Below are 14,261 nucleotides of genomic sequence, written 5' to 3' on the forward strand. Positions count from 1 at the left end.
ATGAAAAGATGCAATGCAACTACTAAACTAACTCCCCCAAGCCTACTTCAAGCATTGCCCTCAATGTTAAGAAATTAATTAAAAGTAAGCAAATAGGGAGTAGAGAACTGACCGGATCACTGTGGAGGAGGAAAGTGGCCTTGCTCGACTAGCCATTCGTAGATTGAATTAGTTTGTTGCTGAAGCCGGTTTAAGATTAATTGGTCGTTGTGCTTATTGTTCAGCAGCAATGGAGTCAAGGGCAGTCATGATGCGTGGGAGATAGTCTCAGCACTGCTGGAATCGTCGCTGGGGGTTGTGGAGCTTGTTCCGGAGGGGATTTCTAGCATGTTGTGGTGCAGGAGGGTTCGAGCCGAGAAAATCCCCGCTTGTCGCGGGCGGTGGACGAAAGTGGTCCGCTGTGGTCGGGAAGAGGATAACGTGGTGTCCCTTTGAGAATGAGGTAGTGGACATCAGCTTCTTTGACGATCATCTTCATAGCAATGCAAGCTTCCATGTCCAACCGAATATTGCCTAGAATACTCTGAAACGGAGACAGGTCACAATGAAAAGCAAAGACAATAGGAGTAATAAGACCACCAAGGACAATGTCTCCTGAGGAAGCCTTGCCTACTTTAGCAAATTGACGAGCCATGTGGGGAACCAAAGGTTCTAAAAGGGGTGTTGTGGAGCATTGCCCAGAGAAACATGAGCTCGGACTGCCTAACAATGGCCTCACACTCACCACGATCAAACAAAGAAAGGGCCATAATCACGGTGGATGAAGCGGAAACATGGATTCCTAAGACCTGGTCTGCTCTAGCAGCTTGAGGGTTCATATTTGGGTTCATTGGTGAGGGTGTGCCAAAAAGTCGCTGGCATCAAAGTCTTTAGGTGTCCCGCGGTCACCACCAGCTTGAAGACCGAAAAATGTGGTTAAATTGAGCCAAATTAAGCTTAAAAATCCTCGGGTCGAGGAGTCTAAATGTGATTTCACCTTCGCTCACTACCGGACCGTGACAGACATGGACATCAACTGAGCTTAAGAACTCTAGGGTGAGGCGCTCATAAGTGGGGGAATCTCATGTTGACAAATGCGGTCCACCCTAGGTTGCCTACCATCCAATATACATCATCAAGGATACCCAAGGTGCGGAGAAGATTGTCATCAACATACCGGTCGGGATGATTTTTCCGCTTAGAAAGAACTCGTACCTATTCCTTTGAAAGCATCCTTGAATATGATGTGGTGAGTGGAAGCGCTATGCACTGCTCAATGTTGGGGTGGCTCGCCCGGGAGGAGGTTACGGGAGGTCGGGTCCTCGAGTCGGGTTGCAGAGCAATGCTGCGCCTCGTTCTCCGGTCTCGCATGATGAAAAGTGCCACCGGGCGGAACTCAGGGTGAGATTGTGAAAAAGGCCGGTGAGAATGGGGGGGGTTGGTTATGGAGTTAGTAATGGAGTTTTTAGGTTGATGGTTTGATCTTTGAGAGAAAAAGTGGGGGAGGGGGTTGTGTTAAAAATATGTGAATGTCGGAGATGGGATGATGAGATGGGATGATGGATAGTTGATAGGGATGGGAGAGTTATGAGAGTGTCTTGGTAGTAGGAAAAAGGCAATGTGGAGTAAAGCCAAGGACAAGAAGATCATTGGGGAAGGCATAGGTAGTGTTTAGGTCGGGCCTTGGGGCGAGCGAAAAAAAGTGATGGGGGTGGGTGGAAAGTGGGAGTGGACATTGGGATTGGGAGCGTAAGACCGGAAATTTGAGGGAAAAACTGCTTCGATTCTCCCGACCGCTGCACGATCCACACCGTGTTTCCCCGACGCACTCGGTCTGTGTTTCATACAGGTGAACCCGACGAGTCCGCATGGGTCAGCCGGTAGTCTAGATCTCAGACATTTGAACATCAAATGAGCTGAAAAGAGCTCTGGGACAACTCTGAACCTGCAGAAAACAATTGAACTTAAATCGGCTAATATAATTGAAAAATTTGTAACATAACCGTAAAAAAATTAAAAACAAAGACCGAAAATCAAAAGGAAAAAACAGAGCTCGTTTAAGGTCACGAGCACGACCCTCTTTTTATTCATTTATTCAATGATGGGAGGAGTTAGAGAGAACATAAGTTCTCCCTTTCTCAATAGGTTCTCCAACAATGTAATGCTTCGCCTTTTGCCCATTAACCTTGAAAGTGCCTGTTGTTGCACTGTGAACCTCAACAGCGCCATACGGGAAGACCTTGTTCACTGCAAAAGGTCCTGACCATCTCGATCTTAATTTCCCTCGAAAAAATCTTGAGTCGTGGAATTAAAAAGCGGGACCAAATCTCCTTCCTCGAAATTCTCTCGCAAAAATCGCTTTGTCATGCCATACTTGGTTCTTTCCTTGTACATCTTTCGAATTTTCATAGGCATCCAATCTCAATTCTTCCAGCTCTTGTAATTGAAGCTTCCTCTTATCTCCTGCTGTCTTCATATCAAAAATTAAGAGCTTTAACCGCCCAAAATGCCTTGTGTTCCAACTCAACCGCAAAATGACAAGCCTTGCCATAAATTAAACGAAATGGTGTCATGCCAATTGGGGTCTTGTAAGCTGTTCTATATGCCCATAAGGCATCATCAAGTTTCAGTGACCAATCCTTTCTTGTTGTTGAAACCGTTTTCTCAAGTATGTTTTTGATCTCCCTATTTGAAATTTCAGCCTGCCCACTTGTTTGAGGGTGGTACGGTGTGGCGATCTTATGTGTTACCCCATATTTTCTAAGGAGGCTTTCAAATTGTCTTTCTATGAAGTGTGATCCTCCATCACTTATGACAGCTCTAGCAACTCCGAATCTTGGAAAAATTACCCGTTTGAAGAGCTTAATTACAGTCCGGCATCGCTTTGTTGGGGATGGAACAGCTTTCAACCCATTTGGAAACGTAATCCACGTACCACAAGAATATATCCGTTGTTGCATGAAGATGGAAACGGCCCCATGTAATCTATTCCCCAAACGCCAAAGATTTCCACTTCAAGGATGTAATTAAGAGGCATTTCATGCCTTCTTGAAATGTTTCCTGTTCTTTGACAATGATCACAAGCAAGCACAAATCTCCTCGTGTCTTTGAAAAATGTAGGCCAATAAAACCCAGCTTGAAGTATTTTTGGTCAGTAGCTTTTTGAAGAGCTATAGTGACCACCATAAGATGAAGAGTGACAATGGAACAAGACTTTTTTTCTCGCTTCATCTTCGTGGATACACCTTCAAGTATTCCATCAGCACATCGCTTTATAAAGAAATGGTTCATCCCAAAAAAATAGTATCTCAAGTCCGAAAAGAACTTTTTTTCTTCTCATTGAATTTCAGTGTCCGGTGGCGTAATTCCACAAACTAGGTAGTTCACAAAATCGCATACCATGGAGTGTCAATTGTGGAGATCCTCAAGAATCTGCTCATCGGAAATGCATCGTTAATAGCCAGCTCATTCTCTCCATTCTTTTCCACAACTTGATGCAATCTTGAGAGGTGGTCGGCTACCACATTTTCTGCACCTTTCTTATCACGAATCTCAAGATCGAATTCTTGAAGGAGGAGAATCCACCTAATTAGCCTTGGCTTTGCATCCTTTTTGCTTAGGAGATATTTGATCGCAGATGATCCGTGTATACTATCACTTTGGAGCCAACGAGGTAGGACCCGAAATTTGTCAAAAGCAAACACAACCGCCGGAGTTCTTTTTCTGTTGTGGCATAGTTGACTTGGGCTTCATCTAACGCTTTGCTTGCATAGTAGATTGCATTCAATCTCTTTTCCTTCCGCTGGCCAAGCACGCCTCCCATAACAGTAGTCGCTCGCGTCAGCATGATTTCAAAGGGCAACTCCCAATCAGTGGTGAATTATTGGTGCGGTGGTTAATGCCTTTTTTTCAACCTGCGAGCGCATTCAAACGAGTCATGATTAAAAATCAAAAAGGAACATCATTAGCTAACAAATTAGTTAAGGGTTTTGCAATTTTGGAGAAATCCTTTATAAAGCGCCGATAGAATCCTGCATGTCCTAGGAAACTACGGACTGCTTTAACTGTTGTAGGTGGCTGCATCCTCTCTATGACTTCCACCTTCACTTTGTCCACTTCAATGCCACGTTCGGACACCACATGTCCCAGCACGATACCGTCCTGTACCATGAAATGGCACTTCTCCCAGTTAAGGATGAGGTTCATTTCTTGACACCTGTATAGCACTTTAGACAAGTTAGCTAAGCATTCATCAAAGGTTGTGCCATACACCGAAAAGTCATCCATAAAAATCTCCATGATGTTTTCAATAAAATCTGAAAAAAGTGCTGTCATGCAACGTTGAAAGGTGGCGGGAGCATTACAAAGACCAAATGGCATCCTCCTATAGGCAAAAGTGCCGTAAGGGCAAGTGAATGTGGTCTTGTGTTGGTCACTAGGATGGATAGGAATTTGGTAAAAACCAGAAAATCCATCTAAGTAACAAAAATGAGAGTGTTTAGCTAACCTTTCTAGCATTTGATCTATAAAAGGGAGTGGGTAGTGGTCTTTCCTTGTTGCTTTGTTCAATTTCCTATAATCTATGCACATCCTCCAACCCGTGACAATTCTAGTTGGGATTAATTCATCATTTTCATTTTTCAAAACAGTCATGCCTCCTTTTTTGGGAACTACTTGCACAGGGCTGACCCACTCACTATCGGAAATTGGGTAAATCACACCGGCATCAAGCAATTTAAGCACCTCTTTCCTAACAACTTCCTTCATATTGGGGTTTAGTCTTCTTTGGTGCTCAATAGAAGGTTTAAAATCAGGTTCAAGTAGAATTCTGTGCATGCAAATTGATGGTTGTATTCCTTTCAAGTCATCTATTGTGTATCCTATGGCTTTTTGGTGCAATTTAAGCTCATTGAGAAGTTTTTCAGATTCCACTACGCTTAGGGTCGAGCATTAATAATCACGAGGATATGTGGAATTAGGTCCAAGAAATTCATACCGAGAGTGGATGGGAGAGGTTTTAGTTCTACCTTGGGAGCTTTACAGTCTTCTGGGTTGTGTATTGTGGAAATTGGTTCCAAAATTTCAGTTATGAGTGCTTGGGTGTTGCGAAATTTCTTAGACTGCAGCAGTGTGCACATTTCTCATTCTCACCATCTTCATTATCTTTCTCGCTCATCTTGTACCAAACACAAGCTGGGACGGGGTCTTTGGAAATGTGTTTTGGCAACTCTTCTTTGATAGCTTGTTCAAGTAGATCAACCCTACAACATGAACTTTCAACAAAAGAGTGTTTAACGAGTTAGCCAAATCAAATTCTACTTTTTTTCTTCACCAGCAGTTAAAAGAAAGCTTGCCATTTTTAACATCAATAAGTGCCCTACTGAGTTTGCCAAGAAGGGTCTCCCCATAATGATTGGAATTTGAGTGTCTTCCTCCATTTCTAACACCACAAAGTCAGCGGGTACAAAGAACTTACCGACCTTGATTGGGATATCTTCAAGAATACCTATTGGATGTTTGACGGATCGATCTGCGAGCTGCAAGGAAATTGTTGTCGGCTTTAACTCTCCCATGTATAGTTTCTTGCACACTGACAAAGGCATCAAGCTTACACTTGCACCAAGATCACATAGAGCCTTCTCAAAGCTTGCTGCCCCAATTTCACATGGAATCGAGAAGCTGCTTGGGTCCTTCAGTTTTGGACGCAATTTGTTTTGGATTAATGCACTGCACTCCTCCGTTAATACCACTGTTTCATACTCTTCTAATCTCCTTTTCTTAGACAAAATATCCTTCAAAAACTTCGCATATGATGGAATTTGTTGCAAAAGCTTACGTGAAAAGGAGCGTTGATGTATAACTTCTTAAGAACTTCTAAAAACTTTCCAAATTGCTTGTCCAACTTGGCCTTGGCTAACCTTTGTGGAAATGGCACTGGTGGCACGTAAGGTTTTGGAGGTATATACCTCGGTGTTTCATCAACTTTTTCTGCATCTCCACTGTTGTGTTCAGTTTGCTTTGTTGTGTATCATTTTTTCAAATTTGGATTCACCCCAATGTTTTTCATTTTCAGACTTGTTTTTGACTTGGGATCTTCCAATTGTTTTTCCACTCCTTAGAGTTATAGCTTTGCAATGCTCACTTGGATTAATTTCGGTTTTCCCGGAAACATCCACGGGGAGTGCGGATGAAGAACTAGCTTGTTGAGCAATCGATTTTCCAGACATTTTTGTTGTGGGTAGCCAAGGAATCAACCTTAGAAGTAAAGTCTGCCGAATTGCTTCATTCATGACTTGACCTTGTTGCTTAAACTCTTCATTTTGCTTGGCTTGTGTTACAACAAAATTCTCTAGCAAAAGCCTCCAAATTTGACTTACTTGCAGGTTGTGGATTAGAAATTCTCCTTTGGAATCCTAGTGGTACGTCTAGGGGACATTAGAGTCGTGGTTTTTGATCAAAGTGAGGGTTGATTGCTCTTGTAGGAAAGATTAGGGATGATTTCGCCAACCCGGGGTTGTAGGTGTTGGAGAATGGATCATTAACGGGTCTTTGAGTGAAATTGAGATAGTTCATTTGCTCCACGATGGTTACGAAGAGGGGATGCGATCGATTGACGATTCATGACTAGATGTCTGTGGAACCCACAGATTTCACATGTAGCATTGGCAGCACTTGGAGCATTCGGTTTGTCAAATTTTTGAGTTAAAAGCATCCACCTTGGTTGCAATTAAGTTTAAAGGTCTCCACCTCATGTCTTCCTGCGAGGTTTTTGGAGTGGTGCTTCTTTCACTTGCCCATTGGCAATGGTTGAGAAACCATGTCTTCAATTAAATTATAGGCATCATCCACTTTTTTTGTTCATCAAAAGCACCTCCCGATGCGAGCATCAAGCTGAAATCACGAGAGTTATAGTTTAATCCACTGTAGAATGTTTGCACAACCAGCCATTTCTCCAAGCCATGGTGTGGGCATAGTCTCATAAGTTCCTTGAATCTATCCCAAGCTTCATACGGTGATTCACCATCCTTTTTGATAAAAAAACCCGGTGATTTGGTTCCATAGTCGAGACTGTTTTTGCTTGGCGGGAAATACTTAGAAAGAAAAAAACTTGGAGCAATTGATCCCATGTTTTGATAGAGCCTTCGGTGAGTGAATGTAACCAAGCTCGAGCCTTGTCCCGTAAAGAGAATGGAAAAAAGTCACGAGTCTAGCGCATTACGTGGGACTCCATTGAGCTTAACGATGTCGCGATGATTCGAGAAAAAAAGCAGAGATGGAGGTGTGGATCTTCTCTTGGTGAACCTCAAAGCTGATTCTCTGAATTAATGACATGAGTCTTTGGTTGCATGTTGAAAAATTGTTTGCTTCAACCGGTGGCATTGCAATCTTTGGAATGCAATCCTTGAGCACTCGGGGCTGCAAATTCCTTCAAAAGTTTTACTATTATCCTCCATGTTTGATGCTTGTGAGGACTCTTTAAGCTTGGCTTTCCTTTGATATTGAAGTCGAAAATCCCTCTCAAATTCTTGATTAGGTTCTAACGAGACTTCAAGACTTCTATTTCTTTTGCATAGAATGAGAATTGACATGCAAAGAAAACAAGTTAAAGGAGTTGGACTAATTGGGAAAAACAGAGAATAAAATGCCTAGTCTAACCAGGTTGCAATTCAATTAATATCACACTATAGTCCCCGGCAACGGCGCCAAGAACTTGTTACACAACCGCAAGCGCACGGTTTTTTTCCAAGTAGTAAATAAGTATCGATCCCACGAGGACCAAGTGTAATTACCAACCTATTGCAACAAGAGGTTATCTAGACAATTAAAAAAAGATGAGAATTAAGAACAACAAGAAACAAGGAATGAAACACAATCAGTGTGAAGGGACACGAGTGCGGATCGTACTTTCGAGGGCTAATATAAACTTAGGTTTGGGAACTCACCACAAGGTATAATATGAACGATGTGTTGGATCTAGGTTATAATTGGGTAGATCTCTTGAAGGGCATTAATCCTAAACTACTTGTCACTCTCTTTCAAGAGATAACAAGTTAGACCTTGATTAGGCTACCTCTTACTTTCGTGGTAGATAAACCTCTTCAAAACCTGATTAAGTACAATGATTAAGGCAAAGACCCTCAAGAATTACCTTTTCGGGTATATTCGAGGGGTGATTAAAGAGGTTCCAAGACCCAAGTTAACCTCTCGACCAACCTAGATCTCTAAGATAGCAAGCAATGCTTTCACAATCACAAGTCGTGTACTCAAATCGAAATCGACTCAAGAAATCTACCATTAAGCATAAAAAGATCCATACAAAAGTGTCAACACATCATACACAAAAACACCTTGGGTTAATCCCAAACCTAAGAAAAGTTCTACTCACACACCATCTTAGTTACAAAGAAAAAGATAGAAAGAGAAGAAAGTCTGCAGAAAGCAACACAACAAGCTGAGAGAACTCCCTATGATGTCTACAAGGTTTGATCTTCAATTTCCAGCTCTCCTTCCTTCTTCAACCCTCTCCAGGTCTTCAGATCTCCCTTCTTCCCTTTTCAGCCGCCAGCCCCTTTTCCTGATCTTTTTTCCCCTTTTTTAGAGCCCCTTTATGGTCCTCTTTATAGCCAAAAGATAAAAGCTGGGCCCCAGTCACTTTATGGACCACAGGTACTTCTCGCAAACCACAGATAGGTTGTGTTTCTTCCCAGTCTCCAGGTTTCTCAGCCAATTCCAGCTTCCTACAATGAAAACAACTAGAAAAAGTAGATTGTACAAGGAGAAAGGGAAATGACCATAAAAACTAGGAAAAATGCATGAATACTAGCTAAATGCATGATGTTTATAATGCAATTTATATGTGCAACAATCTTAACACCTAAAAATGCAAAATCATTTTTAGAAAATCAAGGACTAAAAAGAATAGAAGAAAAACTTTACCAATCAGAAATGTTAGAAAGAAGTGAATGGAACATCCAACCCATAGATATCCCAGCAACATCAAACAGACCAAGTAATGCAAAATTTTATGAAAATATTGATAGAAGTACAAGTGTAAGAATGATAAACAAAGGTATAAAAATCGAAGAACTTCAAGAATAAAATGGATTTAATATATGTAATAGATCCAGAATTAATTGAAGAACAATTAAAACCATTAAGAAAATACCTAGGAAGTATAAATGTATCTATAACAGACCAAATAAAACATAGAAGAGCAATCTGGCTGATATGTGTAAAAGATTATGTAACAATGAAAGAATTTTATAAAATAAGCTCAAAAATATTAATAAAAACAGCAACAGTAAAATATGACACTCAAGGAAATTGGATATGGAATACAAAATATATACCAAGAAGAGAATTATACCCATTAGAACATCAACAAAGAAAAATTAGACTAGAAAAATGGAAAAAAATCCATTGAAGAACAATTTAAATCTATTGAAAGTTGTTATACATGAAAGAATTAATAGATTCAACAGATATAAACTTAATAGATGATTTAATAAATAACTCAATTAAATATACAATAAAAGAAAATTGAAGTCTAAAAGAAGAATTAAAAATAAAACAATGTATGTGGTTAAAAGGAGTTAAAAGATATATAACTCTAAGAGATCAAATTAATCATCAAGCAAAATCATTAATAGAAGTAAAATTTAAATCAAAAGAAAAAGATGAAAATGGAAAATCCATATGGAAACCAACAAAAATAAAATATAAAGAATTTCATCAAGATGAATACTTAAAAGAACAAAATAGACTATGGAATTATAGATCAAGACTAAGAAATGAATATGATTCCATAAATATTTGTTATGATTAAAATAAAATGAATAAACAAACTTATAATCTAGATATAAATCCAAAATATCTATTAGAACAATTCAATCAAATTGAAAATTTTGAAAAATGTGAACATAAATTTGAATCATTTAAGATAAATTATAAAACAAAATGTGCTAAATGTTATAAATTCCATATAACAAAGCATAGAGTAACATGTTTAAAATGCGAGTTATCATTATGTCGAAAATGTGTATTAGATTTATATGGTTTTACTTTTGAAGAACAAAAACTAGAAAAAGCAAATAATAAATTTAGACAAGACAAAGAAATAATTGAGCAATTATTAAAAAGGATTAAAACTCTTGAAGAAGAAATAAAAAATTTAAAAGAATAACTAAAAAATAAGACAGAACAAAATAAAAGGAAAAGCATAATTATTCATGAACAAGAGGAAGAAAATACTTCAGATGATTAAGAAAAATAAAGAAAATAATATTGAATTCGGAAAAATGATTGAAGAAATAATACAAGAAACCATAAACTTACCATGTTTACAACAAGAGTTTAATCTCTGTTTATCTCCCTCTGATAAAGGTCTCACAAATCTCCATTATTCTTAACCTTTGGGAAAACATGTAGCATGTAACTGAAAATATTATCCCATAGTTTGTCCATTCGCATTAGAGAAAACTGTGACTGCAAAGCTAGCAGGTTCATTTGCGTTTTCTTTAATTGTGGGAACTATGTAACCAAGTCCCAAAAAGAAATAAACAGGCAAAGGTTTGTTCATCTGAATAATAAGAGTTGTGGCTACAAAACCAGTAGGTCCATACACGTCTCTTGTTATGGTGAAAACCTGGCTATTTTTATACCCCAATACATGCTAAAGCATGAAAAATCATATCTCCAACACATGCAATAGCATGAAACTTTATTTAACTAACAAGCTTATTTTTTGCAGAAATGGCAGGAAAAAATATCTATAACCACACATCCTCTCTTGAACCCCAGTTAAATCTCCCAATATTCCCACCAAACTCCACTCTAAAGTTCAGAACACAAGCCAATCTGAATCCGTCACACAAGTTATTCTTGACAATCTTTGGGCCAATAAACATGACCCAAAAACCCTCATTTCCTTATTTCACTCTCTAGCAAAGTTCTTTCACCAAACAAATGAGAAAATCCAAAATCCACCACATTTACCCTTACCAGAAACACCAAGTGTAAGATTCTCTCTTAAACCCCAAACACTTGACTACATGGCAGAACAAGAAAAGAAAATCAAGACATTGGAAGTTGAAATCTCCAATAAAAATGAAGAAGTTATCCTAGTCAAAGCTCAACTTCAACAAATTACAAAAGAAGCCGAAGAAATGAAGAAAATTATGATTGAAGAAAGAAAACAAAGAACAAAGAAATTTGAACTATTCCCAGAACCAATAGAAGAAGTAAAACAAATCATTTTCAAGAAAGTGATGGCAACTCAATACAACCAGTTTATCTCTGAACAAGAAGTACTGAGGCAACTTGCAAAAGAAGAAATTCTCCCAGCAGGATTTGCAATAGCAGAAAATGTACTCAGAGAATTAGCCCATAAGGATTCTAGATGCCAATGTGAAGAAGGATTCACTGCAGTCAAATGTTCCTTAGACATGTCCCAATGGCATGATCAAGGAATTAATGGTGTTCAGATCAAAGCCATCAATCTTTTCAAACACGGATACCTATCTAGAGTAATGCTGACAAATCCAGAGCAGGGAAACTTTCTAAATGACAATTGGCAGCTGATACATCTTCTACACAAATTTTTCAAAGCTCTTGGATAACACATTGATGGGTATGTCAATTTAGAATTAAACTCAATTCCTCCTTACTATGATGAAGGCTATCCTGATGAAGCACGCCATCATATCAAGATCACTCTCCTTCGCCATCATAAACCTGAACAAGAAAGAATAACTCCTATCCGATTAGAAGATATGATTTTTCCAGGAGATATCAAAAGACAAATGAAGTTATGGCGAGCATGTGCAATTTCAACTGATTGGAAGAGAACTTGCCCTATAATTGCTGATAACCAAAGATGTCAAATAGTGCTGGAAACCAAAATCATGAAGGTATATGTTGATCAGTACATGTTCCCTATATACTGTCCTTTTCCAAATCTCATTTCACAGATGCCAGCTACAGAACTACACATGAAGCAAGTTTGCTCATGGGCAAGAGAATACCGTTTTGGAGACTATTCCAGACTAAGCATTCCAGCAGACATACTAATGATACCAAGTCCAACTGACTCTCCAGAAGGATTAGATGACATTGCTGAAGAAAACTTAGCCAACATAATGGAAGGCTAGGAAGTTTCCAACATCTTTTGACTAAAGCAGTGTTGTTTGTTTTTATTATATAAAGGAGTCGGTGTTTGATTTTTTTAGTGTGTAAAATAGGTTTGTAACTGTAGCAATAGTAGTTTTACTGTTGAAAGGCATGCTTGTAATAAGTGGGTTAGGTAACTATCATGTTTGCTACGTGATAGTTTGGTAAGTGTCTTGTCTATAATAGTGTCCAACCATGGTTAAGTTAGCTAACCATGAGTTTAGTTGCTTAAGGGTTAAGTCTCTTGGAGCCTATATAAGGCCCCTTAGTTTGTAAGGAGTGGGCATACTTACCCACATCCGAATCTCATCCACCCTCATCTATCTTGGCATCCTTGCATCCTTAGTCACATCCTTTGTATCCCTCTCATCCTCATCAATGCAATAAAGAAGTCCCTATTCGTTTATACATCTCTCTCCCCTTTAATTTTATGCTTATGCTTCCTTCTCTCTAACTCTTGAAGCTTCCGCCCTAACCGTTACTTCACCCCGAATGACTCCAGCATCCAGAGTAAGTTGAACGGCATCCCCAACATCCACGCCCCCGAGGAGCAGGCGCATGTGGAAAATATTACCTAAGAACAAAAGGACACCATAACAATTCTAACCACTCATCAGCATAGTAGCTGAATCAATCTCAGCCGTCCAAACTCATTTCTACTAGACCTACCATTGCAAATAAAAAAATATTACCTAAGAACAAAAGGACACCATAACAATTCTAACCACCTAGGTACCATGGTCGTGCACTGTTCATGACACTGTTCATGAACCCAATAAGTGCCTGTCTCTTTCACCCTTACTCTCACCCTACCTTTTTAAACATTTACTTATATATTCCCAATATGAAATTAATTTAAAATTTACTTAAAATAAAAAAATTAAATAAGTTATAAATTAATTACAAATTATTAAATGTTAGCATTGCTAAACCACAAAGATATTTGCAATTTAAATCTAAATTAATTATAATTTATTTAAGAGATTAGATTATGAATAACATGTAGTACAAAACTATTAAATTCATCTTTTATATACAGCAGTATCATCGTGCTTTTACTAATTTTGAAGTATGAATATTTTTACTCTAACTCCAATTAACTTAAAATTATCTTTTAGTTGTGTTGAAAGCAATATTGTTTGATTATATTATTTACTATGAATATTAATATCAAATCCATAGTCACTCAGTTTGATTGGAGAATAAAAAAATAAGGTGATTAACTATGTACATCATTAATGATTTCATTAATTAAATCTTTTTAATATCTCCACATATTGAGAGTATCTTTTTTTTATTTGCAAACTTTTAATTTGATCTTGAAAAAGTTTTTTAAAAAAAATATAAAATAAAAGTTGGAGACCCATTTAATGTGTCAATAAACAAATTTTCAAAATCTAAATTAAATTTGTTGTTTTTGAAAGTTTAAGTAACAATATATTTAGTTAAGTTATAAATATTAATATCAAAACCACCTATGACAATTAAGTCTCGAGTATGAATATTATTATTATTATTATTATTATTATTATTATTATTATTATTATTATTATTACTATTAGTAACATGTTCTATTACATTTATCTCCCTTTGCATAGCATGGGCATAATACTAGTATGTTATATACATAAATATATTATATATAGAATAAGTTTCATTATACCTCTTTAGCATTTTATAAACTAAGGATGTTTTGATGACAATTGTTAGATTATGATCTAACCGTTGTTATTTATAAGGGCGGTGTTTTATTATACTTCATTACTGTTAGATAGTAACAGGCAAACACGTCATCTATTATATATATAGGGAAAACATCATCTAGGGACGTCCCTAGATTTCAAATCTAGGGATGTTTTTAAATCTAAGCCGTTGGATCATCATCCGATGGTTGATTGATTATATAAAACAACTTTGTACACGCTTTTTCTGCATTCGACAGTCGACTATCTGTGCTATAGGCGTGGTTTCATCTTTCGTAATGATAAAAGCTGAGTCGAGTTTTTACATTGGAGTACAATTTCTATGGACGTCACTGATTTGAAATCACAGGGGCAGTCACTAGATGATGGGTTCACGTATATATATATATATACTGTGTGTATCCTGTGTAT

At 37.8% G+C, this 14,261-nt stretch overlaps 1 protein-coding gene and 1 non-coding gene across 2 annotated transcripts; one reads left to right on the forward strand and one right to left on the reverse strand.

The window, feature by feature from the left end:
- Nucleotides 1-1,864: 1,864 nt before the first annotated feature.
- Nucleotides 1,865-3,826, reverse strand: LOC120273176. Its single transcript, XM_039279816.1, has 5 exons — nt 3,660-3,826; nt 3,379-3,594; nt 2,508-2,991; nt 2,354-2,449; nt 1,865-1,924 (listed from the first exon to the last, which is right to left on the reverse strand). Exons 1-5 carry the CDS (start codon nt 3,824-3,826, stop codon nt 1,865-1,867), a joined length of 1,023 nt encoding a protein of 340 aa, XP_039135750.1.
- A 3,107-nt stretch (nt 3,827-6,933) lies between these two features.
- LOC120274280 lies at nt 6,934-7,044 on the forward strand. The gene has a single exon (XR_005540810.1). It is a non-coding gene; the product is annotated as a small nucleolar RNA R71 (small nucleolar RNA).
- Nucleotides 7,045-14,261: the final 7,217 nt, after the last annotated feature.

The sequence above is a fragment of the Dioscorea cayenensis genome, chromosome 12 (genome assembly GCF_009730915.1).
Source record: "Dioscorea cayenensis subsp. rotundata cultivar TDr96_F1 chromosome 12, TDr96_F1_v2_PseudoChromosome.rev07_lg8_w22 25.fasta, whole genome shotgun sequence".
NCBI lineage: Eukaryota > Viridiplantae > Streptophyta > Magnoliopsida > Dioscoreales > Dioscoreaceae > Dioscorea > Dioscorea cayenensis.